Source organism: Aspergillus costaricaensis (genome assembly GCF_003184835.1).
Source record: "Aspergillus costaricaensis CBS 115574 unplaced genomic scaffold BO79scaffold_7, whole genome shotgun sequence".
NCBI classification, from domain to species: domain Eukaryota; kingdom Fungi; phylum Ascomycota; class Eurotiomycetes; order Eurotiales; family Aspergillaceae; genus Aspergillus; species Aspergillus costaricensis.
Genome location: NW_020291807.1, coordinates 346,244 through 372,171, shown reverse-complemented (window position 1 = coordinate 372,171; position 25,928 = coordinate 346,244). Strand labels below are relative to the sequence as shown.

General features: G+C 48.4%; 9 protein-coding genes across 9 annotated transcripts; 6 read left to right on the top strand and 3 right to left on the bottom strand.

Moving 5' to 3' along the window:
• Positions 1-4,780: 4,780 nt before the first annotated feature.
• Positions 4,781-6,244, top strand: BO79DRAFT_141373 (O-methyltransferase; the record flags this gene model as incomplete). Its single annotated transcript, XM_025678251.1, has 5 exons — positions 4,781-4,963; positions 5,021-5,147; positions 5,219-5,342; positions 5,406-5,857; positions 5,934-6,244. The coding sequence occupies 5 exons, from the start codon at positions 4,781-4,783 to the stop codon at positions 6,242-6,244; spliced, it is 1,197 nt and encodes a 398-aa protein (XP_025542313.1).
• Positions 6,245-7,454: 1,210 nt separating this feature from the next.
• Positions 7,455-8,203, bottom strand: BO79DRAFT_285781 (YbhB/YbcL family Raf kinase inhibitor-like protein; the record flags this gene model as incomplete). The annotated part of the gene is made up of 2 exons (XM_025688398.1): positions 7,455-7,973; positions 8,041-8,203. The coding sequence occupies 2 exons, from the start codon at positions 8,201-8,203 to the stop codon at positions 7,492-7,494; spliced, it is 645 nt and encodes a 214-aa protein (XP_025542312.1). The 3' UTR covers positions 7,455-7,491.
• Positions 8,204-9,827: 1,624 nt separating this feature from the next.
• On the bottom strand, positions 9,828-10,963 carry BO79DRAFT_285780 (putative prefoldin subunit 1). Its single transcript, XM_025688397.1, has 3 exons — positions 10,633-10,963; positions 10,408-10,574; positions 9,828-10,314 (listed from the first exon to the last, which is right to left on the bottom strand). Exons 1-3 carry the CDS (start codon positions 10,660-10,662, stop codon positions 10,146-10,148), a joined length of 366 nt encoding a protein of 121 aa, XP_025542311.1. The 5' UTR covers positions 10,663-10,963; the 3' UTR covers positions 9,828-10,145.
• An 80-nt stretch (positions 10,964-11,043) lies between these two features.
• BO79DRAFT_141150 (isopenicillin N synthase family dioxygenase) lies at positions 11,044-12,224 on the bottom strand (the record flags this gene model as incomplete). Its single annotated transcript, XM_025678246.1, has 3 exons — positions 11,044-11,273; positions 11,340-11,778; positions 11,886-12,224. 3 exons carry the CDS (start codon positions 12,222-12,224, stop codon positions 11,044-11,046), a joined length of 1,008 nt encoding a protein of 335 aa, XP_025542310.1.
• A 714-nt stretch (positions 12,225-12,938) lies between these two features.
• BO79DRAFT_236053 (uncharacterized protein) lies at positions 12,939-14,314 on the top strand. Its single transcript, XM_025684541.1, has 2 exons — positions 12,939-12,957; positions 13,063-14,314. The coding sequence occupies exon 2, from the start codon at positions 13,232-13,234 to the stop codon at positions 14,009-14,011; it is 780 nt and encodes a 259-aa protein (XP_025542309.1). The 5' UTR covers positions 12,939-12,957; positions 13,063-13,231; the 3' UTR covers positions 14,012-14,314.
• An 838-nt stretch (positions 14,315-15,152) lies between these two features.
• BO79DRAFT_243770 (uncharacterized protein) lies at positions 15,153-16,886 on the top strand. Its single transcript, XM_025685314.1, has 2 exons — positions 15,153-16,427; positions 16,482-16,886. Exons 1-2 carry the CDS (start codon positions 15,419-15,421, stop codon positions 16,556-16,558), a joined length of 1,086 nt encoding a protein of 361 aa, XP_025542308.1. The 5' UTR covers positions 15,153-15,418; the 3' UTR covers positions 16,559-16,886.
• Positions 16,887-17,775: 889 nt separating this feature from the next.
• Positions 17,776-19,159, top strand: BO79DRAFT_141510 (Rcd1-like cell differentiation family protein; the record flags this gene model as incomplete). Its single annotated transcript, XM_025678253.1, has 4 exons — positions 17,776-18,232; positions 18,292-18,447; positions 18,535-18,910; positions 18,982-19,159. The coding sequence occupies 4 exons, from the start codon at positions 17,776-17,778 to the stop codon at positions 19,157-19,159; spliced, it is 1,167 nt and encodes a 388-aa protein (XP_025542307.1).
• Positions 19,160-19,248: 89 nt separating this feature from the next.
• On the top strand, positions 19,249-19,768 carry BO79DRAFT_75705 (uncharacterized protein). The gene has a single exon (XM_025689704.1). The coding sequence runs from the start codon at positions 19,338-19,340 to the stop codon at positions 19,623-19,625; it is 288 nt and encodes a 95-aa protein (XP_025542306.1). The 5' UTR covers positions 19,249-19,337; the 3' UTR covers positions 19,626-19,768.
• Positions 19,769-20,206: 438 nt separating this feature from the next.
• Positions 20,207-23,256, top strand: BO79DRAFT_279618 (putative PHD finger domain protein; the record flags this gene model as incomplete). The annotated part of the gene is made up of 5 exons (XM_025688000.1): positions 20,207-20,377; positions 20,470-20,567; positions 20,630-20,849; positions 20,907-21,749; positions 21,802-23,256. 5 exons carry the CDS (start codon positions 20,207-20,209, stop codon positions 23,014-23,016), a joined length of 2,547 nt encoding a protein of 848 aa, XP_025542305.1. The 3' UTR covers positions 23,017-23,256.
• Positions 23,257-25,928: the final 2,672 nt, after the last annotated feature.

The window sequence follows — 25,928 nt, the reverse complement described above, 5'->3', positions numbered from 1 at the left end:
CTTTTAGTATGATTGCTAAAGTCTTCATCTGGGGGTGCATTGCTGCCACCAGAAAGCTGAAATTCAGAGCAAACCCTAGGAATATGTATAAGTCTACAAAGTTCCTTAGGAGCTTCAGCTTCTCAGCGTTAGGGATTTATGATCTATGTTTGACTATATTACAAGTATTTAATTGTAGGGTAGCCAATGTTGTAGCATCTATCAATCTAGTAGATAAAGGCAGCAGCCCTATTTGGACTCTACGTAGGGCCATACAGGTTAGTAATCAGTTCTGTTTGTTGGAGAATGGCTGGTGTAAGATCAGCCAAGTGATGAAGTGTTCTTTAAAGAGCCTACCAAGGCTGCTGTACTTCAGCTACTAAGGCAACTACTTAGGCAGAAGCCCAGGTAGTAGATCCTGTATATTCGAAACAGACAGAAAGCTTGCTATTCAGATATAGGGGTAAGTAATAGTCCAAATACAGCTAGCTGCAGAGTCTGCAGTCATTACTTGAAGCGGTCCCCACTGCGGCTGGTAGCCTGATAGAGCTGAGATAGCGTGAAGATACTGTGCTAATTCCCGTGGAGCCATTCGCTGACTGATCGCAAACGGAACTGCTTTTCCACGATCGGACACACCCCCACTCCGCATCTTGGGTTTGAGAACACTTTCCTGGATGGGAAATGATGCCCATATCTCCACTTGCTAGGTGTCAGGGAAGAACAGCCAAAGTTCCTCAACAAAATTGGCTGTTTGACAGCATATGGCCAGCGAGGCAAAAGGGCTACGTGGGATCGACCTGAACCCCAAATAATGTTCTTAACAACGCTTTCTCCTACTTTGCTTTTGCCTGCGCAAACTCGCAGAACGCACCTCTGAACACCTTTCTAACTGGATGAATACTGGTATCAGATTGGCCAAACTGATATAGAAAATACTAGTACTACGTAGATAGCTGGAAGGCGAGGGCACTGGACGAGGCCTGCCTTCCCCCTCTTTCCAGCTGCGCCTCGCTCTGCAGCGCCTGATAGCGAGACAACCAATATCTCTCCGTCTCAACAATTAACTTCCTACAACATCCGGCAGGCATTTACCGGCATTTCTTTCAGTCAGGAAGATACTCATGGCTACTAGTATTTCCTAATAAATACAGAAACATCAGATATATGGGGCTATTATCAGTTCAATCCAGTTTCAATCGCTTCAACCTCTACAAACTAGGTAAATAAAGTAAGTAGTCAGAGGGTGACCAGGCCAGAAGGAAATAAATTCCGAGTCGGCGATTTACCGCACATACTTGACCATACCGTTCGGGTGGCGCACTAGCATGATACTACTATTTTAGCACCTGGCCGCTCAAAACCCAAGATCTACTTTGCAGTTTGCACAGTGGGGTGCCCGATCGTCGAAGGCGCTACATGACTCCGTAGTAGTTTCGCCACGCCAGTTCTTGGACCCATCCGGGGACTCCAGCAGCTGAACTATGGAGCTGAACTTTGGGATGATCAATCGTCATCGTCAAAGGGACACTCTGACTTTAGTGGCGGTGAACTCTTGTACAGTGAGAATAATGTATGCTCCAAAGCCCAGGAGGGATCAGGACTCGGGGTATAAATACCTCCCATGCACCCACTTCAGGACGAAACTACAACTCCATAACCATACTCTCTTTCCATCCATTCATCCTCTTTATACAAAATATTCAATCAACGTACCTCTGTCGAACACTCTCCGCAACGGACAATGGCTCATTCCCGGCCACAGCCTGCAAAGCACTAACAGCAAGACCGAATTCTGCGTGCAGAGCGATGGAAAGCTCGCCATTTACCAAGATGGTAGTTGTATATTCCAAAACACAGCCGTTCAACGGCAGGATATCCAGGGGCTCAAAATGCAGGAAGACGGCAATCTTTGTCTATAGTAAGTTTAATTTTTTTTCTCTCTAATGTCCATGACCGCCCTATGTCCACTAGAGTTGGTTGGAAAAGTCCCCATGGGCTAATTTGAATTTACTTTGTGAAGTTCCACCAAAGGAGAGAAAGTATGGCAAACGGAGACTGCCTACCCCATAGGCGACAACAGTGTTTACTGTATCGTTCAGGACGATGGTAACATCGTACTTTACAAGGCTGGAGAAAGCCCCATCTGGGCCTCCAACACTCAGGAGGGAACTTATTCCGGTGGCGGTGGAAGTGTGAATACTCGTCATAGGTAGATAGAGAGAGGGTAGAGATGCAGGACCTGCGGGACAGGCGCTGGCTATTTCCCTAGCTATAGGCAGGTAATCGGGAGTTAAGTGTAGTAGGTATATACTGAAGAAACATAAGAAAATGCACTACCTTGAAATAAACCTGTATGGCAACCGTATAGTTAATTTTATATTTTTATAGACTCTCTTATGACACGCAGTCTCGTGCCTTGAGAGTGCATCAAGTGCTTCGTGGGAAATATGTTCATACCCTAAGCTGCGTCTTTCCGTAGCTTTACAACAAGCTATGCTTACTCTGATCCTTGTATTGGACCGTGTAGTTGACCAACTTCCTGATGCCATTGTTGCTAGCCATCACCTGCGCACATTCTGCATAGCCGTCTTGTTCCTTTCCTGTGGATTGCCAGCTGCGAATGGAAGGTAGTCAGGTGATTCCGGCTGGCCTCTCAAGCTGATAGTGGGTTGACAGTCCAATGTGAAGACAAGGATATTTGTGAGACTGTATGCCGCAATGAAGGCCATAATAGTGAAGTTATTAAGGGTAGAATGAGAACACTTGAAGCAGTAACAACTTAACTTCTTGAATGCCGTCAACTGATCAAGATACAAATTCCAGATGTGTACCCTATATCCGCTCTCGACATCCGTTCTCGTCAGCATAATCCAAGATGACATCGGATGTTCAAGACATACTAAGTAAACTGAGAATAGCCAATATCCATGCAAAACAGCTGGTCTATAAGACAATACGCTAAGGGATCAGTTACATTGTCAAGACCATGTTCTGATCTACTGACCATCGCCAAGCCGAGCCCTTGCGTGGCTCGATCTATGCGCCTATAGGAATGCTGACTCAAATAGACCAATTGACTTTCTAGGTCCTTTGGAGGTATAACTGTAAAGTCTCTTCAAAGTTTAATCTAGGTAGCTCAGATAGCTAAAAGGTAAAGCAACTGACCGCTCAATTCTCCATTCGGGTCTTTTGATCACAAGTGGACTGGTTCTGTGAAGATCAACAGCCACATAGTGGAGTATGATGCGACGGCCTCGGATGCTAGCCAAAATTAGGTTACTAGAATGACGTCTCGAGGGGTCTTAGGAGAAATGGGAGCATTCCAGGGACAGCTAACAGTAACCAGGGGGCCCAATAAGAAATAATTAATAATCTTTACTATATGGTGAGCCTGATCGGTAGTAGACCCAACTTAAGGGCCAATTTGCCGGTTCAACCCTAGTCTCACTACCAATCTCTAGTGCCAATAAGTATCGATTGATAGAATGGGTTAACCGTTCGTACCTGATTGTACGCTGAGTACCAAGAGTTCTACCCTTCGAAAACAAATAGTACTTACTCAGTAAAATCATCCAACGGAGAAAAGACTGAGCCGTAGCAATGCATTGTAGTCTTCTTCGGCCCCTTGGTGCCGGACTCCCAACGGAAGTATGATGTAGGGAGTCTAGAGTGACACGCACCACGAAAACTGCGCAACCGGGCTGTGCTTTGGATGGGTAAACACAACATCCTTTCCAATGGAGATCTCTGGTAACTTGGTTTTTCCTGCATGCAATAGCTGTAGGATTGGTTCTAGGGGGATTTGTCCACGCAGGCACTGCCTCTATCCTGCTGCAAGGGAATACTCGGCAAGCACGCAACTTCTTGCAAGGGGGGTTTGCCAATGTACGCCACGAATCCCCGATAGAGCAATATCCCGATGAAATGATAAACTTGCATGATAAAACTTCTTTCCTTCATCAAGGGATCATTAGATGGCAAGCGTGACTCGTCAACGAGACTATTAGAACAGCCCAGCAGCTCCCTAGCCCAATTGAAAATAGCGGATCATTTTTCCCAAGCCCATGCACATGTGTCTCAATACCGGCTACAACTAGAAGCTGACATCATCCCTGGGACACATTATAATTCATTGGCCAGATTTACCTCTGATAAGTCTGGCAATTGTTAGCGGCCGTCGGGGAAGAACTTTCCTTGTAGATCAACTCACAATACACTGTTTCACCTGCAAGTTTCATGCGAATTACAACTTTTAGTAACCACGTACCGTCTAGAGATAACGAGGAATTTCCACATAGATTTAACGGAATCAAATGATAGCAATGCATAAGACCGTGTGTCTCACTCGCCCATACACACACAGACAGACAGACAGACACACACACACACACACACACACACACACACACACACACAGAGAGAGAGAGAGAGAGAGAGAGAGAGAGAGAGAGAGAGAGAGAGAGAGAGAGAGAGAGTGTGTGTGTGTGTGCGTGCGTAGGTGGGTACTGCAGTACTTTTGCCATCTGACCCATTCATTAGCTATAAAACTGACCCACAAGGATTCTGTATATAGCAAATACCGCAGCCTGACAGTGCTACCGACCGCACGCATGCCAGCAAGGGTGCCATACCTGCGCTGAATTCGGGTAATAGGAAATTCAATCAGACTATGGGCTGGTCACTGTTCGGCTAAGGCCTGCGCGAAAGGCTATGCTATAAGTAAGCACTCAGATCCTCTCAATTGTCCAAGTATCCTACAGTCTTCAACCTCACCACCAGCATCCCCGATTCGTGCAAAATGGGAACCATTGCCCACAGAGACGAGGCTCTCCAGCAGAGCTTGAATCAACTCATATCTGCTACGAATGTATACCAGAAGAGCCTCTCAGATGAAGATCGATACAAAGTCTTGATGAACGCAACGCAATTGATCCAGACCTTACGTGGTCCAGCAGATATGCTTTATGCGCAGTTTGAAAATGTAGGTCATCATTCTACTCTACAATGATACAGGTGACTGACTGATGGGTTTTCTTAGGCTGCCAACACAGGAGCCATACGAACACTTCTAGAGGCGGGTGTTTTCGAAGCGATCCCTACCGGAGGCAAGAGTATCTCAGCTACCGAGATATCGGAGAAGACGGGGATGGATAAAGAATTGGTTGGTAGGTCTTCTAGATGGCATATCTGCTTCTTTGACTGTTGAACCCGTTTAACTAACAAGCGATTGGAATAGTTCGACACATGCGCGCCGCCACTCCAGTTGGTCCCTTCCGCGAAGTTGGAGAGGAGCAGTACGCCCACACACCCTTCTCGGAAATCTATCTTGTGCCGCAAATGCGGGCAGTCTACACCTCCATGTGTGTTCAAAAGCCTTACCATTCAGCAAAACGACGAATTGAGAGCTAAAGTAATTTTCGCAGGATGCACGATTTCGTCCCCGGTATGATGCGGAACTGCGAATTCCTTCGTCAAAAGAATTGGAAGAACGAGATAACTCTTCGCAACAACCCTTATTCACTGGTGCACAACTGCGAAGGCAAGACCGCGTTTGAGCATCTGTACGAAAATCCTAGCAACTTCCGCCGATTCAACGAATCCATGAAGGCTGCGGACTCAATGCTAGTCACAACGGGCCTGTATCCATTTACTCAGGAACTAGGTCTCCTGGCTAGCGATGATACGGTCACTTTGGTTGACATCGGGGGTGGTCGGGGCCATGTCATTCGGCAAATCAAGGAGACCGAGCCCGATCTCAAGGGCCGGTTTATTCTTCAAGACCAGGCGTGTGTAATAGAGGATAACGGTGACGAAGTTCAGAAGTACGGGATCGAGGCCATGGGACATGACTTTTTCAAACCACAGCCGGTCAAGGGTACGTATATACGTGTCTTATCCACATTGAAATGCTTGGAGAAATTTAAACTGACCGATATGTTCATTCTATCTAGGAGCTCTGGCATACTATATTCGACGCTGTCTCCACAACTGGCCCAACGCCGAAAGTCAGAAGATCTTATCTAACTTGGCGGGAGCCATGGATAGAGAGAAGTCTCGCGTGCTGATCACGGAGCATATTGTGCCTGATGTGGGCGGATCGATGTTTCATGCCTGGATGGATCAGACGATGATGACTTTTGGTGGCCTCGAACGGTCGACGAAGGATTGGGCTCATCTTTTGGACATCTCGGGCTTGGAGTTGGTTAAGGTGTGGCGTGCTCCTGGAGTACCTGTTGGGGTCGTGGAGGCTAGATTGAAGTGATTTCAATTTATAGAATAGATTTATACACCCTCAAGAAGCTAGATTATAGAGATAAGTTTGACTGATTCGAGGATGCTGATCGATCGGTGTAGTCTACCCTGCAAGGGGTGGAGAGGGGAAGCGGACCGGAGGATACCACTGACTTGTTGGCTGCTGGAATAGGTCCTTGTTTGTCTAACGGCCATGATTCCTGCTTGTCAATCCCAGTAAGGGACAAGCGTGGGAGATACGGGTTAAACTGCCAGTCGGGGAGCGAGACGGACCCTCGAGGGACGCCCACGTGAGATTCACCCTCGTGGGCAGCCCGCTGTTCTGAAAATATCTTTAAAAGGAGTTCCAATCATCCATAAGTATAATAAAAGTGTAGTAGTTTTAATTCCAATACCTATTTAAAAATATATGACAAGAAAGAAGACTAGACAATTAGACATGCATTGCCAGAAGATAGAATAAATTTAATAGCATATACTAAGTAGGAGTTCAGGGAGACTAATTTCTATTCATATCTCTTTCTTTCAATGCCTCTAACCAAGTAGAATAAGAAAATTATAGAGATTTCTCGTATACAGATCTCTTACATTCTGTTAGGCTTATACACAAAAGCTGATATAAACATATCAAGAAAAAGAAAGCGGGCTGTAGTATAAAAGATAAAACCATAATCATAGTATGTAGAATTTACCTGAAGACGTATTGCGTGTATTTATTTCATTCTTAGGGAAATACTAGCAAGTGCTAGGAGAGTGTCTTAGACAGCCTTTCTGACTATTAGTGACTCAGCAAAAGTGCCCTAGCTGCGCTATATCTTAGTACAGCGATCTATCCAACTATGTGGGAATGAGTATGAGAGCTGACTTAATTTAGCTAAGCCGTGCATTATATTTAGCAAGTGGATTTTCAGTGGCAAGATTATGAAACTCCTCGGAGAATATCTCGACTCTGTGTAAATGTGCTGCTTATCAGGAACGACTAATCCTTCCTTGGCTTTGGGGCCGTTTTACTTTTACGTCTTACGTGCACGGAAATGATTATCCGGTAAGTTGTATGTGGTGGTACTGAAATCGATGCATTCAAAGCTAGTAATCTTGAAATATTGGTACTAGTATCTATTCATAGTATTTGTACAGTGATTTGTGCTATCCCACAGTAAGCCAAAGCCCATAGAGACATCCAAAACGCATCTTCATACTCAATAAGTACAGAGCGACCCCTCATCACTACCCAACAGACTTGAACACCCTAATAAACTAGACAGAAGTAGCGGTGGCCTCACACGCGTATGTGGAAACGAGAGTAGACGTGATCGCATAAGTGGTAGTCGCAGGGGTAGGGTTCACGACCTGAAACCAATTCGCCGCCACGGGAGTACCCAAACCCGTTACTTCCTCGAACTCATCAAGATTGAATCCGAGACGGGCCGCGTCTGTTGCAGGCAACAAGCTCTCGAGGCAGACAGGCAGGGAGTAGTCCTCTGGCTGGCTGTACAGCAGCAGGATGTAATCGTGGGCCGGCCCTTCCAGCGGTGTCGGGTAGACGTACTCCGCGTTTGGGGCGCTCGTGTTGCTAATTTCCAAGACACCAGACGAGTAGGCTAGGTATGGTTGGTACCAGTGTAGGGCGGCCGTTGAGACACCGTCCTCATTGATGGTTGGGTCGATCATGATGATGACGTACTCGTCCTCAGTGGAGGTGGTGTCCTCTAGGTACAAGGTCGGAGTATTGATGGTCCCTGTGGAAGAGTTGTGAGTATGTAATATCAATAGTGCTTATGCGCGTCAGGAATGGATGAAGCTTACAGTTTTGGTTGACCAAGGCTCCAGATTTGAGAGTTAGGTGGCCCCCATCTTCGGTGAAGACCACGCCAACGTCCGCGTCGACGGACGGAGTAAAGCTGGAGGGAGTCGCCGCTGCCGCGAGGCCGATGGCAAGAGAAGAAGTCAAGATCTGAAGAGAAAGCATTTCGATAGTGCTAATTCTTTCTGTAGAGAAGTATGTTTATGATTGTGCTGCGAATTCCCATCCCTTGGCTCCATTTCGATTGTTCTTATAGTCCCTTGCTGGATGCTTGTTTCACTGCCTCAAGTTGATCGGACCGAGTAAACTGAGTTGGCACCAAGGTGCATCCGAGATTCAAGTTAGTACTCACGGAGAAGCATGGCTGAAACATCTCGAAATGGTAGAAGACAAGAAAGTGATCAAAAGCTTGTATAGACGCAGGAGGACCAGGATCTCGTATTCGGCTGCACCGCCTCAAGTCTTCCAAGGAGGAACGGGCGTGATAATGCTAGAAAGAGCATGCTTTTCGTGGATGAGTAGCAAAATCATCAGCCTATAGTATGTAAGTAGCAAATCTGAGGTAATCTGTGTCTTAGAGGCATTGTAAGTCGAATGGTGAAGATTGTGTTGGGTGTTGTCGATGCTGCATATCTGCCATGCGTACCACGTGGACGCATTCCTTCCGAGCTCCAGTGGGCCTTGATCGTATGGAACGCAATGCGTAATTCGATATTGATCCTGCAAGATCCTTTTGGGCGCGATGACGCTAGCGCTTACTCTATAATGATTATGGCTCCTTTAATGAACTCTGATCCCCTTCCCTCCGGTGCAGAGCACTCAATAATCATCCATTTGTCAGAACAGGTCAATTCGTCATTCAAAAATTAGGGGATAACATCACCAAGCTACATCATTGCTATCTCTAGAGGGTGTAGTGAGTCACAAGATAGTGCGCGTAGGTGACTTTCATATTCTTACAACAGGCAATCCCTGCTTCATTTCCACGAGCACAAGGACAAGGGTAATGCATCCACGCTGACCAGAGGTACTACACAAGCAAGTAGCCTCAAGCAGACGTCTATTGTGCGCAAATTTTCAAGTAATGTCCCAGTCAGCATCTAGCGCAAACTTTCGTAAACTAGACTCGGGGAAATCGGGATGGGAAGCTGTGCAACTCTTATGCTCCGAACCCTTTCATTCGTTCATATCCGCTGCCGCGTAGAGGTCAAAGCCTCCATTGTAGTGTGGGCTGACTTTTCAAAAATCCTGGAGGATGAGTGAGTCAAGGTCAAAAGCCTGGGCACGGGAGGATAGTTTCTCACCTTCCCGGATAATTGCTCTCAAAGTGTGAGACAGAACAGGTTATCCTCAAATAATTGAGCATGGATAGCACCTCTGTGCCACGGGTCTGCATTCGAGGCCCATGAGTATTTGCCTTGTATAACGTTGCTGGTAATGGTGGTGACGGTTTTGTGCTACATAGTAGTACTTCTATAGTGGGGCTTCTTCGTGGCGTCCGTAGGCATGCAATCTTTAGCATAGATGGAACACCAATCACATCTTGCAATATTGGCAACATGTTGGCCAACGGTGGTATGATGAGAGCCGTCCGGTTTTGGGACTCGAAAAAGGCCACTATCTCATTGTTCCGGTAAAACTATTAGCTATAGTTACACAGGGTGATTGATGTCTAGGGGGGCATGATCAAGATTGCCTATGAGAAATTGTGGTATCATTATGTAAAAGTATGACTAGAGAACCCTTGATTTGCTATAATATAGCTAGCTGGTGATACATACTGAAATACCTCTAAACACCGCTAAGCAAATCCAATTAACGCCGAGCGCTCAGCGCATCAGCAGGGCGTAGCATGACCACTGATAGCGAAGGCAGCCTTCACAGCACCATGATGTAAGGGAGTATCAGAGCGCATCACAGCAGACGAGGCTGCCCCCTAGGATCCTCATCCTAGCGTATATCTCCCGTGCAGCGTTCTGCGAATGCCGTCCCATTCTGTCACCACCAGAGGCGGGCGTTTGCCCAGCACAACGGCACCTATTATCGGTTTAATATATTTATTCCTTGTGCTCATCTTTCAGTTCTTTCCCACTGATGAGACAGCCCCTCACGCCTTTCCACCGGACTTCAAGATCTGCTCCAGGTTCTCCCGGCTGTTCTTGTGTGTCATTTCCAGGTAGTGCAGCTTCTTTTCCAAGCCGGCAATGTCCGTCTTCAGATCTCCGCTCTCGCTTGACAGACGCTTGTCGATCGTGTTCATGGGGACAGCCACAAACCTATGAGAATTGTATCCGTTAGTATGGTTGCGAGATTCTTCCGTCTTCATGCCATCCTTAGAAGGGTGATATAGTAGCCACCAGTAGACTCACATCTTACCAACGCCCTCATATACCCTTGTGTCCTTAGGCAAAGAGCCGATCTCCTTGGACGTGAGCTCCAGCATGCGGATGTCTCGCTGCTTAGTTGTGATCTGCGCCTTCGTGACGCCGATTTGTTGTTGAGAGGTAATGGCCTGAACCTCGATTTCTTGCAGAAGCTGTTTGTCCGGAACATATTAGTTATGATTATGAGATAGAGTTGCTAGGACAAGGTACCTTCTGCAGAGCTTCGTTGGGAATGGACATTTTGGGTAAGGAGAGGGGAGTCCCGCTTTGGTATTGAGGGGTAATCTGGGGTTAAGAAATGTTGCGTCGTCGGGGTCAAGAAGGCGCGTATTTAGATTGTCCCAGTAACGATTTTCTTGGGATTGATCAAGATGTTTCGTGGATCTGGTATGAGAGTAACAGGGAAGGCTGTTTGTTCGTTACCTATCGTCCTGATCAAGCTCGATGATGAACACATCGGCCGCCCGCTATCATTGGCTCCGAGGCCCGGGCGGTAGAGGATACCGGATTCGGACATCAGTCTAGGGCTTAGGGCTTCAAGCCAAATAACTATTGGTATACAATCCTCATGAAAGAACAAACATATATGGCTTTCTGGCAAATAGTGGCATTTATAAAGAGTTAATACATCATTGAGGCTCGCATCTTGTTGTACTCAGCCTGGGTGGTCGGCTTATACTTAGCCGGGTATGCCTCACTCATGCATGACGGAATACATTCAATGGTCACGTCTGGATCAGGAGACATGAAGTACGGAATTGAATAGCGCTCCCGTGTCATCCGGTTGGGCCCCTCAAATCGATCTGAGAGTTGCGGTAGTCTGACGCGGTGGTTGGTTGACCGAAGACGATCTATGTTATAGTTCAGAAATATGACCGATTTCATACCACTACTAACGTTGCGGGGAATGGACAAACCATTGCTCCACATTTGCAATAAGTCCCCAATGTTCATAATGATGGCATGTTTCAATGGAGTAGCGGGGACGAATGTGCCGGCCCGAGAAATATCCTCTACTTCCAGGCCACCACAGTCATCCTGGAAGAGCATGGTTATGGAACTCCAATCTGTATGTGCCGGGCATCGGGCGGTTCGCTCTTTCTCCAACTCTTCTGCCGGCACAGGCAGATAGTGCAGCAACCGGAGCTGGTTGTTGTGACCTGAATGCTTCTTCGTCAGGTAGCTTTCATCCTCCAAGTCAAGGCCGGTAGCCAAAGCACGAAGTATCTCGCTCCCAACCTTATTACACTCCCAGTAAAATTGGACCATAAAGTCCTGGTAGCCAGGAAGTGTCTCTTTCGGTATCCACTGGTTGGGCTGCAAGGTATTCTCTTCGCTGCCAATATCGTAGATTTCCTGTGCTCAAACGTCATTCCGAATCTCAATATAAGACTCGAAGGCGACAATTATAAAAAAGATTTTGGTCCAATAGCTCACTGGGGCGACATAAAAATCGAACAAACCTTGACATCTGGCACCTCTCTCAGCTTCTTCCGCGCATCCTCGTCATCTCCGGTGCTCATGACTTGAGAAACCTTTTCTAGACCGGGCCATGAGTAGCCTCGATGTACAGCCCAGCCCTCCGGATGTGGGGCCCGCATCTTGTCTTCGCTTGAGAGCTCAAAAAAGCGTCTCATCCAGTCAAAGGCTTCATCCAGAACCGATACAGAAAGCGAATGATTCACGATGTATACGAACCCGACATCCTGGCAAGCCTTAACCAGTGCATGTGCGACCTGTTGACGAGATGAGACATCTTGGCTGTTGTACCACTGCGAAAAGTCCACGACGGGGATCTGCATCTGAGAAGAGTTCGGAGAACAAGACATATCGAATAACTCAGATTCTGTTCGTATCTCGAAGCTCGAGGGATGATATTTGGCCAGTTAGGACGCCGAGAAGAAGACCTCAAGATAACACATCCAAGGACCTATTGTGAAAAGGATGGCTAGTGTACTATTAGCTGAACGGGCGCTTAGTTTCCAAATCGCCTGGCCGATCGTATGCTTTACAATCGTGGAAGAAAAAGAAATTACGCGAATGCCACTTTCAAGAGAAAGAATAAATTGGTATAAGCCAGCAGATTTTGTACGCCTGAGTGTATAATGATGATCTAAAACGACTCGAGGTAAGCTTACTATTCACGTGGTGTAGTTAGTTGTCCGAGATGTAAAGTGACATCATCTGGTGAGTAGCAGACCCTGAGATCGGAGCTGGAGCAGTATTTATCCACTCGGTGATAAAGACTATGGAGACCGGCGGAGTGCCGGGTGATTTCCTGGCTCCGGTGCAGATTTCAATCAATGCGGGCCAAAAATAGGTGGACAAGTTCCATCTTTGCACGGGTGGCTGGTTATTGAGGGGCCACAGGCGACGCTCCGTTGCTGTGGCAGGGGATCGCAGTGGACCCGGCGCGGCCTGAACAACCTAAAGATGCAGCATCCATCACCCACACTTTCCGGTGTTCAAACCGGCTTGCTCGAGTGAGGCGAACCCGGCAGAAATTACTACAGGAAGAAGAGTTTTTAGCAACACGTAAGTGTGCTTTTATCCGCCCTGGATCATGTTCGTTGAGCTACTGTGTACTTGCACGCGCTACCCTGATCGACCACTACTGACATCTACTTCTACCGCTTTTAGTAATCTGTTGATCGCCGCTGCAAAGCCGTCGCAAAGTACTAGCCCTCGACAGATCGTACGATTAAACAGGTCGCAGTCTCCAGCTGCGCCGGTGACGCATTCCGACGTATATTTTCGATATCCTGTCCCATCATATCCGGAGGGCGCGCTGTAGCCCTAAGCCTCGACAATGAAGCTCTTCGGGTGGATCTCGGCCGCATTCCTCGCTTCGACGGTTCTTTCGTTAGAGACAACACCAGCTCCATCGATCGATACTATCCCATTCTATTCACCTCGCAATGCAGATTCCGGAAAAAGGGCCTTTGAAGTACTGCAATTATTAAGAAAGCGGAGCGATAACTGTCCTTCTGGATATGATTCCTGCACAAACCTAGGCTACTCGGATATATGCTGTGCCGATGGTAGCAGGTGCACTCGCGATGCCGCTGACAATGTCGCTTGCTGCCCGACGGGAGCGAGCTGTACGGGCACGCTCTCAGAGACTGGAAATTCTGGGGGAGGTACAACTAGCAGCTTCCGCTTTCCCCAGACAGCGACGGCTACACAGACTACAGATGGAACGAGTGTGACTCTCACGGGCTCTACAATTGCCGGAGCATACCCATTTGTCAATATCCCGACATCATTCGCCAACGCGCGCGTTTGCACATCATACTACTCTCTATGTCAGAGTGAGTATACCGGCTGTCTTTCGCAACTCGGAGGAGGGTATGCTGTGACTGTGGCTGCTGAAGGAGGAGGTGTCACTCGCGCTGGAGGAGGCGCTTCTGCAGCTATATCGACATGCTCTAGTCTGAGTATGGAGGCATGCCACGGTCTCAGCATTGGTTACTGCGGCAGTTACAGCACTGATGTCTACGAGAACCGGGGAACGATGCCCAGGCGGAGTTCCAGTCTTGAGGACCTTTTCTTTGGCATGTTCATTGGGCTTGCCGGGATGTTTCTATGAAGTTACGACTACGCTTGATTTTCATGTGGATATGTATGTACGAAGATATGGACATATGCTCGCTCAAGTGACGTGAACAATATTGGTTTCGAAGTCAGCGATGACAACTGCGACACTCGCGAGACAACTACTTCGGTTGAGAATGCCCATTATTTGGGTAGCTGAAAGAAACGACGGGATGTATCTACGAAGTGATTGATGAAGGGCGATAGTTGGGCAGCTATCAGTATAATGAGTCTCATGATTTTGTGGCGTTTTGTATATAACAAGAGCATCTAGGATAGCAATGACATCTAAATAAATGAACGATCAGATTATGATTTCTTTACTATTATGGGAACTTGTACTGTGAGCTTGTTGCTCCCACAATAGACAAGGGAGACCCAGCTGCATCAATGGCGCCTCACCACCACATCATTATTAGGGCTCACCAGATAGCAAAGAATTTAGTATGTGATTGTCGGGTCACGGACAATGCGCACTTCTAGAGCAACTAAGTACTTACGGATATTGAGTCACCCGCGCCAAATCACTGCCTAAGCATGGGGCCCCTTCGTTGGGTGACACGTAGGTGTAGTCACTAACTAGTCACTACACGGTCCTCGCCTGATTTGTGCCGACGGATGGAGGCCCATGCAGTCAGTACCTGACGGACGTACCTCCATCGAATCAGAAACAGCGTTTTGCTAGACCGACTCACCGTGGAAGAGTAAAAGATAATCTAGCGGTGGAGCCGACAACGCAGTAGGCCGGGTCTGTCCAAGTTCCGGACTTTTTCGCCCACAGACACGATTGGGTGCTGACAATGACGCTGTCAGGAACTGAGGGGAGAGAAGTTGGTGATGAGAGGGGCAGCAACGGCATCATCGGCCACTTCTCTGCCATTGGATCACAGCGGGGCAACAACATGCAGAGTTGAGAAAAGTGGACATCCCAGCCTCCGAAATTTCCTTTTTTAAATTATGAGCTAAGTTTATCTTCATCGCTGATTCACTCGACCTGGCAGTGATTGGTGGTGGTCGTCACAGGAAATGCGGTGGTTGGGAAGTCGACCGGACGGAGGCTGGGATCAAAGAAGGGCGGACGGGCTGCTCGTGGGATGGCACCCTGCTCCGACTTCTCTTCTCTAACCCTCCATACATTTTCTACTCAACTGATATGCATTCTTTCGATCTCTGCTCTGCACGCTACCTGTGACGGTCTCTCGCATTCCATCTATTTGCTTGGCCTCCTTTCGTTCGCTGTCTTTCGTTCTATATACCTCCCTTGTCATACCAAGACCTACATCGAGTCATACGTCGGAACCCCCCAAATTCGTCCCTGGCAGCGATCGCAATCCAAAGCTGCTTTTGGTCGCATCGTGGGCTGGCCTCGTGGTTGTGGAAATTCCTACATTCTCCCCTCGCCATGCATGCGTCTCGCATAATCCCGTCGACCTTATCTATACTGGCCCTACTAAGTCAGTTTCAACTCTCGATAGCTTCACCATTGGAACCCGAGGTGAGTCTCGAGGAGGCCACGTTGGAGAAGCGCTGTTCGAATCCTTGCGGTTATTATAGCCAGCTTTGCTGCAGCTCAAGCGAAACATGCAGCACCAACAGTGATGGCGAAGCTGAGTGCGTCAATTCCGGAAGCTGGGAGTATTACACCACCACGTATGTCGTGACCGAAACAGAGCGTGCGACTTTTACTTCAACCTGGAGCTCCTACATTTCGGCAACAACGAGCACTGGCAGTTGCAATGCCGAGTATGGTGAAACGGTCTGCGGCAGTGACTGTTGCGGCCCTGCATATGTCTGCTCCAACAATCAATGTATCCTGGGAAGCACGTCAATCTGGGCAACCGCGACTGCCACACCCCCCGTACGCGGAACAACTCTATCGACTGTAACTCAAACGGCCACCACTACTGAGCCTTTCACTGCCCCTGTGAGCACAAGCGGCACGCCATTGGTTGTGAAGGGCTCCGGCGGAGGACTCAGCGGCGGAGCCATCGCGGGCATTGTCATCGGAACAATTGCCGGCGTGTTCCTTCTGTTACTCCTTTGCGCCTGTATGTGCTGCCGTGGAGCACTTGATTCTGTGCTTGCTTGCCTTGGTCTCGGTGGCGGTAGGAAGCGGAAAGAAACCACTTACGTTGAAGAACGTCGTCGTCGTCACCATTCTTCTTCCGGGGCTAGACCTGAGCAACGCACCTGGTTCGGCAGTCGACCAGCACCATCGACAGCAGGTGGCGGTAAGAAGAAAGAGTCTGGCATGGGTGCTTTGGCGACAATTGGAATCGTCCTGGGTGCGATCGCGCTGTGCCTTGGGTTGAAGAGGCGCAGAGACCATCGCGACGTGGACGAGAAGACCGATTACACGTATCCGAGCACCTACTACAGTTACTACTCCTCTGACTACTATACCAATGATGGTAAGTACCCTCTTGTTCTCATACAATGATAGGATGATGCTAATAACATTGTAGGAAGCGTTGTGACAGATGATCGGCGGACGAGAGATACCAGAAGAACTAGACGATCTCGCACGCGCTCACGAAGATGATGATTTTATGATGCCAACCAACGAAAACGAATGACTTACCGAATTACAACGATTGATTAGCTATGATTTCAGTCTTCGGACTTTATTTGATCGATTTTGCATGAACAGGCGTTACCCGGGGTTTTATGATTGATGTGTGATGGTTTCTTCTTTCGTGTCCGAAAGATCTGCAATGTACGATGATGAGACATGTATTCATGTTCTAATGCCCTTGAAAGTTTCTGCTTATCCCTTTTCTTTGTCACTTTGTCTTTGTTCCCCGTCCCTGCTTCTGTCTCTTTCGAACCTATGATTGAAAGACGCGGAAGGAAACTGTGTTGTAAATAAGATGCTCAATATAAATTGACAAGGAACAGCATTGTACATATGAAGGACATCAGTTGCCTGTACCGACATCGTACATAATCTATCAGGAAGTTAGTAGTAGAGAGCATCCCTGACCAGCAACAGTGAGAGCTCACACAGCCAGAGTTGCGAGTCACCCTCCGGCACGCTCCTTTAAAGCGGCGCAGGGATAGTTACAGGTATATGAAGGATCTGAGCAAAGATCGCAGCTCCCAGAGATCTAGTGTCAGTGCACCCCTAGATACATACAAAGCTGATTCTTGAAAATCATGCACCTGCCGGAGCAACTCGTGCGTTTATCCAATAACTGCAGCTGCAAGGCGGCCATCAACGGTCAGCATGCCAACCCAAGACAGAGACGGAGGAAATTGTCATCATAGAACGACAAGTCTCCACCGAGCTGGTAATAAGGGCGAATTGAAGGGATAAGAAATTTGAATAGATTCGTGTTACCGATCCACGCGATCAAGTTGTTCCGATCGAAGCGGTTCGAGTCCGACAGGGTCCAGAGAGTGAATGAAGCTCGGCACCTTGTCGACGGCACAAACTGCCCGGGCGGAACCTGCGACTCCCCGCCTCCCGTAGTCCCAAGCCATTCCATCCATCATTTCACGCTCGCCTGTCCTTCAATCCCGCTGTCATTCCCACGCCATCTTCACAACACCCCCTCCCCTCACTCACAACTCTCAACTCTTGTATTCGAAAACCCTTATCCATGAGGCTACTCTCGAGTATACGGTCCTGACAATACCTACTCAGCATCTTAGTTCATTTTGCCCTCGTCCGGCTTTTCCCCGATCATCCAGGGCTGTCAAGTCTTCCCTCCTGAGGATTACGAGTCCCGTTGAGCTCCGATTCTTCGCTGGCCCGCCATGCTTCAAACGCAGACTCAGCACGTCTTTTCTCATCAGCACCAGTATCCGCAGGCTGATCCGACCTGGTTGCAGCAACAGCAGCATCACCAAACCCACCCGCACCAGGCTCAGCAACCGCATTCTTCGTTGGTCGCCCAACAGCATGCCCAAGTCCAGGCGGCCGCAGCCGCAGCCGCAGCCGCTCAACAACAACACTATACTCGTATAGCCATGGCTGGAAACGCCGGTGCCGGTAATTCCGCTCAAGGGGCTGGTGCAGGAGGCATTGGTGGGGACGGTGCGTTGCCCGGTGCGGTGTCCGTGATGGATGGTGGCATCAGTGATGAGAATCGGAAAGTTTTCATCTGGGTCGCAGAGCTTCTCGACCCGAGTCGCAGAGAAGCCGCCCTTATGGAACTTAGCAAGAAGAGAGAGCAAGTGCCGGAACTCGCGCTGGTTATTTGGCACTCTTTCGGTACGGAATCACCCCCTTTGATCAGCTTTGTTGGTGGCGACTAACGGGCAGTTTTCCAGGTGTCATGACCGCTCTACTTCAGGAAATCATCTCCGTATACCCTTTGTTGAACCCTTCGCAATTAACTGCGGCTGCATCAAACCGGGTCTGCAATGCGCTGGCTCTCTTGCAGTGTGTGGCTTCCCACAACGAGACTCGCACCTTGTTTCTTAATGGTACGCAGCCGTCACCCAGGACCATCCACCCCACCCTTCGGTTTTAAGTCGTATGTGATTTGACTAACAAATTCTCGTTCGGAACAGCTCACATTCCTCTGTTCCTCTATCCTTTCCTCAACACAACGTCAAAGTCGCGGCCCTTCGAGTATCTCCGCCTCACCTCGCTCGGCGTAATCGGAGCGTTGGTTAAGAATGACTCGTCCGATGTCATCAATTTCCTCCTTACCACAGAGATCATTCCCCTTTGCTTACGGATTATGGAGACCGGCTCAGAACTGAGCAAAACTGTCGCAATCTTTATCGTGCAGAAGATTCTCCTCGACGATATCGGTCTCGCATACATTTGCGCAACCTATGAGAGGTTTTACGCGGTTGGAACTGTTCTGAGTAATATGGTCACTCAACTTGTTGAGCAACAGACAGTACGACTTCTCAAGCATGTAGTGCGCTGCTTCCTTCGGTGAGTCTATCCCAGGTTTCTTCAAATTGCGTTGGTTGATTCGTTTCTACTTCAAATGCTGACTTTTGTAGCCTGAGTGATAACAGCAGGGCGCGGGAGGCGCTGCGTCAATGCCTTCCCGAACCCTTGCGCGATGCGACGTTCTCTTCCGTACTCCGCGACGATGCCGCCACTAAGCGCTGCCTGGCTCAGCTTCTCATCAACCTCTCGGATAATGTCTCCGATGGCGCACCTGGTGTTGCGATGTAAAAAGTTCAAAAGCATTTGTTTTCCTTTTGGTTTACTTGATATATTTGACAACCTTACGACATGCATGGGGCGGGCTTAGGCGAAACACGGAATACAAGGCGCAAACTGTGTGGTATGGCAATGCAATGACGCGATCTCAGGAAAGTTGCACAAAATCAACAGAGAGAAAAGAGAAGACATGGCGGGTATGGGAGCACTGGACTTGGGGGTTTCTGTCTTGTTATGGTTCGAAAGGTTCTGTTGTTTTGCTAATCATCTATTCTTTCTTCCCTTCCCTGGCTTTTGCTGCGGCTTTTTCTCTGCTTTCTTCTATTTACCTTTCCTTTTTGTTTTCTGTTTGTCCAACACTTCGTTCCCCTTCGGCCATAACGGTATGGCTGTGCGGTGGCGTGGATACGGCTGGCGCTATTTGTCTGTGTGCATTTTGCTTATCCTCTATGTTCCCCATTCCCCATCCTCCATCTGAGTGAGATAGACCCTCTTTGAGCGAGATACCAAGATCTAGTTTTATGTTTCGTTGGGTGGTGCTGATTCTGCCTGTTGCTTAAGTTTCATTTTCTCCTGACCTGGTTTCATGTGGAGGCGAACTATTATTATGATAAAACCTTCCCTTCTAGTATCTATTACTATGAGCTTGTTTCTTCATTCAAAAAATAGAATAGTAGTATCCACGAGGCCATGGTAAAATGTGAGCAGTCGGATCGCATCGACAGCGCAAGGCTTATCGGCACGGGATCGACCCAATCGGCGGATGGAAGTCACCTGACTGGGGTCTCGACGCGCCGCCCGGCGATTCTGTGAGCTCATCTCTTCTGCCCAGCCCGACACGCCCGCCCTGGCGAACGATTTCCTGTCTTCACGCCGCTGTCGATCACGTCAATACCCACTCATTCCGCCATTTGGTAGAGACATCTGTGTTCGTTCTTCTGTTGCATATACGTTGCGATAATTACCCCTTCTCAGAACTCCCGCCCCCGCCGCAGATCCGCCGCAGGGGTCGAATCTTGTCCTGCGCCGCGGCGCCTTTAATGGTCTATATCCGCCTTCATGGTATCGCGAAAGCGCACCCGCTCCGAGGTGGACGCTGCCCCAGAGCAGCCACCTGAGGAGCCGGGCTTACTCCAGCAGCTTCGGAACTGCTGGGAGTTTGCAAGCCTCATGCAATACATTGCCATATTCGGTAAAGTCATGAAGATTGACGAGGATTTCGGAATTGAGGTGAGTAGTGCAAATCCGACACCTATAGTTTTTCTTTACATTTGGGCGCGTTAGATCAATGCTAATATTCTGCTCTGATGCTTTGCTTGTAGGACCTGGAAACTGAGTGTCTAAAGCCTACCCCTTCCGAGAAACTACTAGAGATTGGACTCTGTCTATTGAAATGGGTGTCGTCGCATCGGGGCCTCACGTACGTGCTCCCTTGTTCTCGCCATAACTGTAGCTATACTAATAGGATGCTTTTGCTGATAGATTCGATAACTTCGATGAGTATACGCGACGTCAGTACAATGCGAAAGCACCACACATTCCTAACCCTTTCGGGTATGAGGAGGTTCCGAATAGGTTCTTGGACTTCGATGTTTTCTTGAAATTGCGCGTCTTGCACCAGCTGTCGATTTGGACCTTTTGGAATCCCGATCGCATCCGCGAAAAGATGCCGGAGCAGAGGGAATTGGATCAGACGGAGTGGGTGGGTTTTGCGTGACACTACCCCTGGATTCCTTTCATATTTACTGACCTTTGCTAGCGTATCGAAGAAATAGGCTACGATCGTGAAGGCCGTTACTACTATATTCTCGATGATAACAGGCTCTATCGCCGCACCGACCCCCCTATTCCGCCGCCAAAACCGGCCAAGTCGAAGTCGAGGAGAAAGAGCGCCCGCGCCATGAGAGCCTCTAAACGAAGACGTGTTACAGGTGCCGATCCTATTGAAGAGTCCGATGAGGAAGATAATGCTGTGAACGGCGACGCCTCAGAGGATCCTCTGCAAGCGATGACGTGGGAATGCATTGCCGTTACCTTAGACGATTACAAGCAGTTCCTCGAGTCCATTAGGAAGACAAGGGATCCCAATGAGAAAATACTGAGGGATAGGATCGATGAACAGGTCATGCCCATCATTGAGAAGGAAGAGGAGGCGCAGGAGAGGCAGAAACAGAAGCGCGAGAAGGAGCTTTTCAACATGCAGTTGCTCGCTGGCGCTAAACGATCCAGTCGGATCGCCGGAAAGGCTGAGAAAGAGCGACAGGAGCGTGAGGCTGCTGAAGCAGCACGTAAACGAGAGACGGAACTAGCCGCAGCCCGCAAAGAGGAAGAAAGAGTGAAGAAGCTGGAGGCGGAAAGACGCTCGCGCATCATGACCCGGGAACAGCGTACTAAAGATCGGGAGAGGAAGCGGATACTACATGAAAGTGAGCTCCAACGCATCAAAGAAGAGCAGGAGAAAGTTGCACGCGGCGAGAGCAGAGCTTCCGAGAGACATCTTCAAGCGGAAATGGAAAAGTACCGCAAGAATCTGGAGGACCTCTCACAGGAAGATCAATGGATATTCGACTGCTCGGGCTGTGGTGTTCATGGTCAGAATCTGGTAGGTCATGATCATCCCCGGTTATTATGGCAGGTGTACTGACCCTCAATAGGATGATGGCTCTCACAGTGTTGCATGCGAGTCCTGTAACGTGTGGCAGCACAGCAAGTGTCTCGGTATCCCGAAAAGCGAAGCTGAACGAGAGGATTTCCACTTCATTTGCAAGGACTGTAAAAGACGCGAAGAGGAAGCGAAGTTGCCCAAACTTCCACCGTTGAAATTCCGCGTCGGGTCGTCGACCTCGCCATCCTCGACTGCGCCAGAAGGAGATACCAAGATCAAGGTCCCAGATCCGGAACAGAGTCCTATATCGTCCATCAAAAACGCTCAGCATACCTTCCAGTTGCCTCTTGCAGGGTCTCCTCAAAAGCAACCATCTTCCATGCCTTCCGTTCCCTCACAAAACCCCCCTCAATCCGTCTCCTTCCCTCCTTTGTCCCCCGAGCGCCGGCCTCAGTCCGCCCACACCACATCATTCAGCCCTCCTCGAGCCCCTTTCTCTCCATCAAAGGGCTTGAATGGATTCACTCCGTCGTCTAAGGAACAGGTTCCGAAATTGCCATCCATTCATCAAGCAATGCATCTACCGCCTCATTCTCGCGAGTCCTTCAACGGCGGGTCGTTTCCGGCGCGGCGACCATCGTCCTCTCACTCTACGCAGAGTCCCACTCTGCCTTCGCCCATTCAAAATCGGCCGTCTATGTCCCCAACCCAGGGAAACCGAGATGTTGGTCCTCTTGCGGGGTTTCCGCCTGTAGCTCCGACAGATCACTCAGCCCCATGGACGCCATACGGTCAACACCAAACCCCTCGTCCAAACACGGGCAATCATTCTTCCTTCTCTTCCTTGCATAACGGGCGTACATCTTTCATGGCCACCCCGACTGCAAGTCGCTCCTCTCCTCCCCAGAGTTCCCACGGCATGCCTCTTTCGGGAATCAGTCCGACCAAGCAATCACCCCGACCTATGACATCTGGCAGTGTCACTGGAGCACCAGTCCTTCCTCCGATCCAGAAACTCGAGCCGAGTCCTAAATTGATGGGTCGTAGCTCGCCCGATGCACCCATTCCGCCGCCGGTCAAATGCATGACACCGGAGCAAGAGGAGCGCAGGCAAAGGGAAAACGCCATGCTGCAGGCCCAGTTGCACGGGACCAATGGCCCGCATTCAGTGATGTCGTCGCCGTCGCTCAATCGTATACCACCTTTAGGGCCTCCTGCGGTTGCACAACAGCCTGCTCCATCTCCTCAGCCCGGTTCAAAGTAAAGTCTCCCGGCACTTTCTGCTTATGTGCACTAGCAGAGCAGCTGGACAACAAATATTATACCCCTCTCGTTCGACATTGAAGCCGTACATTCACTCGTCATTATGTCCTTGGCTCGGTTATCGATCACTTAAAAGCTGAATCTTTTCATTATGGTTCGGTAGGTTGATCTTGCAGCGCAGTAAAGCTTAAGCGGCCAATTCTTAAAGGCGCTAAGGCATGCGCGCAGGTCTTATGTACCTTTTTTTCCTTTCTTACCGTCTGTCCCCTCGCAGCGGTCAATACCGGGAAATCAGTTGGTGATCCTGGGTTTTCCGTTGCTCTCTCTCCCTAAACTTCGTTCCCCCATACATTGCTTTCGAAGTGCGCACTATGTGGAGAGTGTGCCGGTCTAGCATTCCGCACTGAGGATTTTGCTTTGTTCTTATGCTACCAATTTTGCATGGTTGATATGGTTGGTCTATGCTTCTCTCATGTCTTACTACAAACTTGATATATTGGAAGGGTGGCGTTGCAGGATACTGAGGTATAGAGGGATGGGGTTGGCTATGGATGTGAAGTAGACATTGACTAGATGTAATAAAAGCGAGGCAATTACATGATGCTTAGTTGTGACAGATCAATACCCGCTGTAGATGATTACCTGCATTATATGCTGTCGCTACCTATCCTAACGTGACATGCACCTACTACTACTTTAGTCAACCACTGCTCGTCAACTGATATGAGAGGTACATACATACATACATACATACATACATACATACATACATACATACATACATACATACATACATACATACATACATACATACATACATAAGAAAAAAAGCACAAGCAATACGCCGCACCCGCACAGCAAACAAACAAGTCCCCCAAAACCAAGCAAACGCCATGCATGCATTCCCACAGCCTCATACCTCCCCTGGCGCGCCAACACATCTAAGCAAATCTAGTACATGCTACCTAACTAGCTATTCCGTTGACCCGAAGTGGATCATCACGCATTAATTTAACTAACGAACTACTAGTTAGGCCCCAATGTATCTACTGTACTCCGTAGTAGTATAGTATGTAAGCAGTAAGCACCACCTAAGCACCGGTAATGTCTCAGATTCCGTCCCGCTCTCACCCGTGCGTGCGTGCATGCATGCATACAATCTAGTAGTTACTTACGTACTAGAGCACATGTCATTTTCGGATCTATCACCTGTCAAAAAACTTATTCTATCTATGTAATCAACGTTCTCTATACCAAAACTCAATTAGTCAATTGGGATTTAATATTCCCGAGTGAGTGAAAACTTGAAACAAGGTTAATGTATATGGTAGCATCGTGGCGTAGCATTGGTTGCACGGCATGTGAGATTTGAGTAAGTAGTGTGTGGGTATGTATGTATTATTTAGGCAAATAGTAGTAAGTAGTAATTAAGTAGTTAGTAGTGATGAGTAAATTAAAAAGACGCAGGGTCACATTGGGGCTGTAGGGGGAAGGGAAAAGGGCCGCGTGGTTTTAATTTGTTTAATTTCGTTTAGGTTATTTATATCATGTAGTACTAGGCTATGCTGTGAGGCTATCTGCGAACGGGACCGTTTATACTATCATGGTAGTAGTTGGTAAGTTAGGAGGACTCGGGATGGGCTTGCTGCGGCAGATGGATGGATAAATGAGGATTGACTCGACTCTCGGGTTTTGGAGTCGGTTAATATTGGGGTGTTAGAGTCCGATGGATACTCTACTTAGTAGGGGTAAGTATATATTGTGGAGAAGGTAGTAGTGGGATGGCTGGCTGGCTGATCGGGTATGAACGGGGTGGTGGTTTGGTTGGTAAGTAGTAAGCAGTGGGAGGATGTTGATTGATTGTCCATCTTTAGGAACGGGGGAGTAGTAGTATGTGTGTGATCTTTCTATAAAGTTGGTATATGCATGAATCTATACACATCTCAAGATCTACTTATCTTCGATATCAAACATACAGCATTCAAGCATATACAGCATTCGAGTCAAGTAAGACACATACAACGATATTGTTGGGGAGGGATTTACCACACAATGGTACTTTGTCGGCTCACTTACCCTTGCTTGCCTTTAACCCTAGCTAGTTTAACTATCTAGCACGTAGTTCAAGAACTAATGACTTAGTTCTCACATGCTAACCAGGATCCCAGTCCACTACAAAAACCCAGGTAGACAAACTAGTATTATTTAGGGAGTCCTTTCCCAACATCCCCTACCCATGCAGTAGTTCACCTAAGTAGGTATCTCCTTAATCTATCAGTAGTCTCCTGAAAACGTTCGCTAGACTAGTGGGGGAGTGAGCGAAAATCACCACCGAAAAGAAACGAAAAAGTTCTCGACCACGGGCGGAATGAACCGATCAACTATACTAGACTAAGTAGTCTCCTTTTTGGATAGATCGTTCAATCAAAAATTGATTGATTGATAGCTTGGGCGAAGTGGACTGGACGGGACTGGATGGAATCACATCAACTGGACTACTTACACTCACTTGGACTACTACATAGATGGATAACTTGGTTCCACTACCCGGAGATTGGACGAACATTGCTCAGTCAGCAAGCAACCTAACTTAACTAGTTAGTTACTTTGTAGTTAGTTAGCTTGATATCTCCGTCCTCCGACCGGATCCGGGCCCGTGTCCGGATAGTAGTGGGGGGAGATCGCTCGCTCGCACGGTCTAGACGGTGGCCTTGTCCGTGTCCTGGGTTAAAATAATGGGTGAGGGTACCGTGGATTTGTGATGGTATTTTTGCGTGGTCTGAGAGCCGCATGCTTCCAGAGAAACATCCTTATCTTGGGGATTTTTTTTTTTTTTGTTGGTATGTGGCAGATCCAAAGGTATGCAGCGAACAGGCACCAAGGTATAATGAAATCAGCATTTTCTCGAGAAAA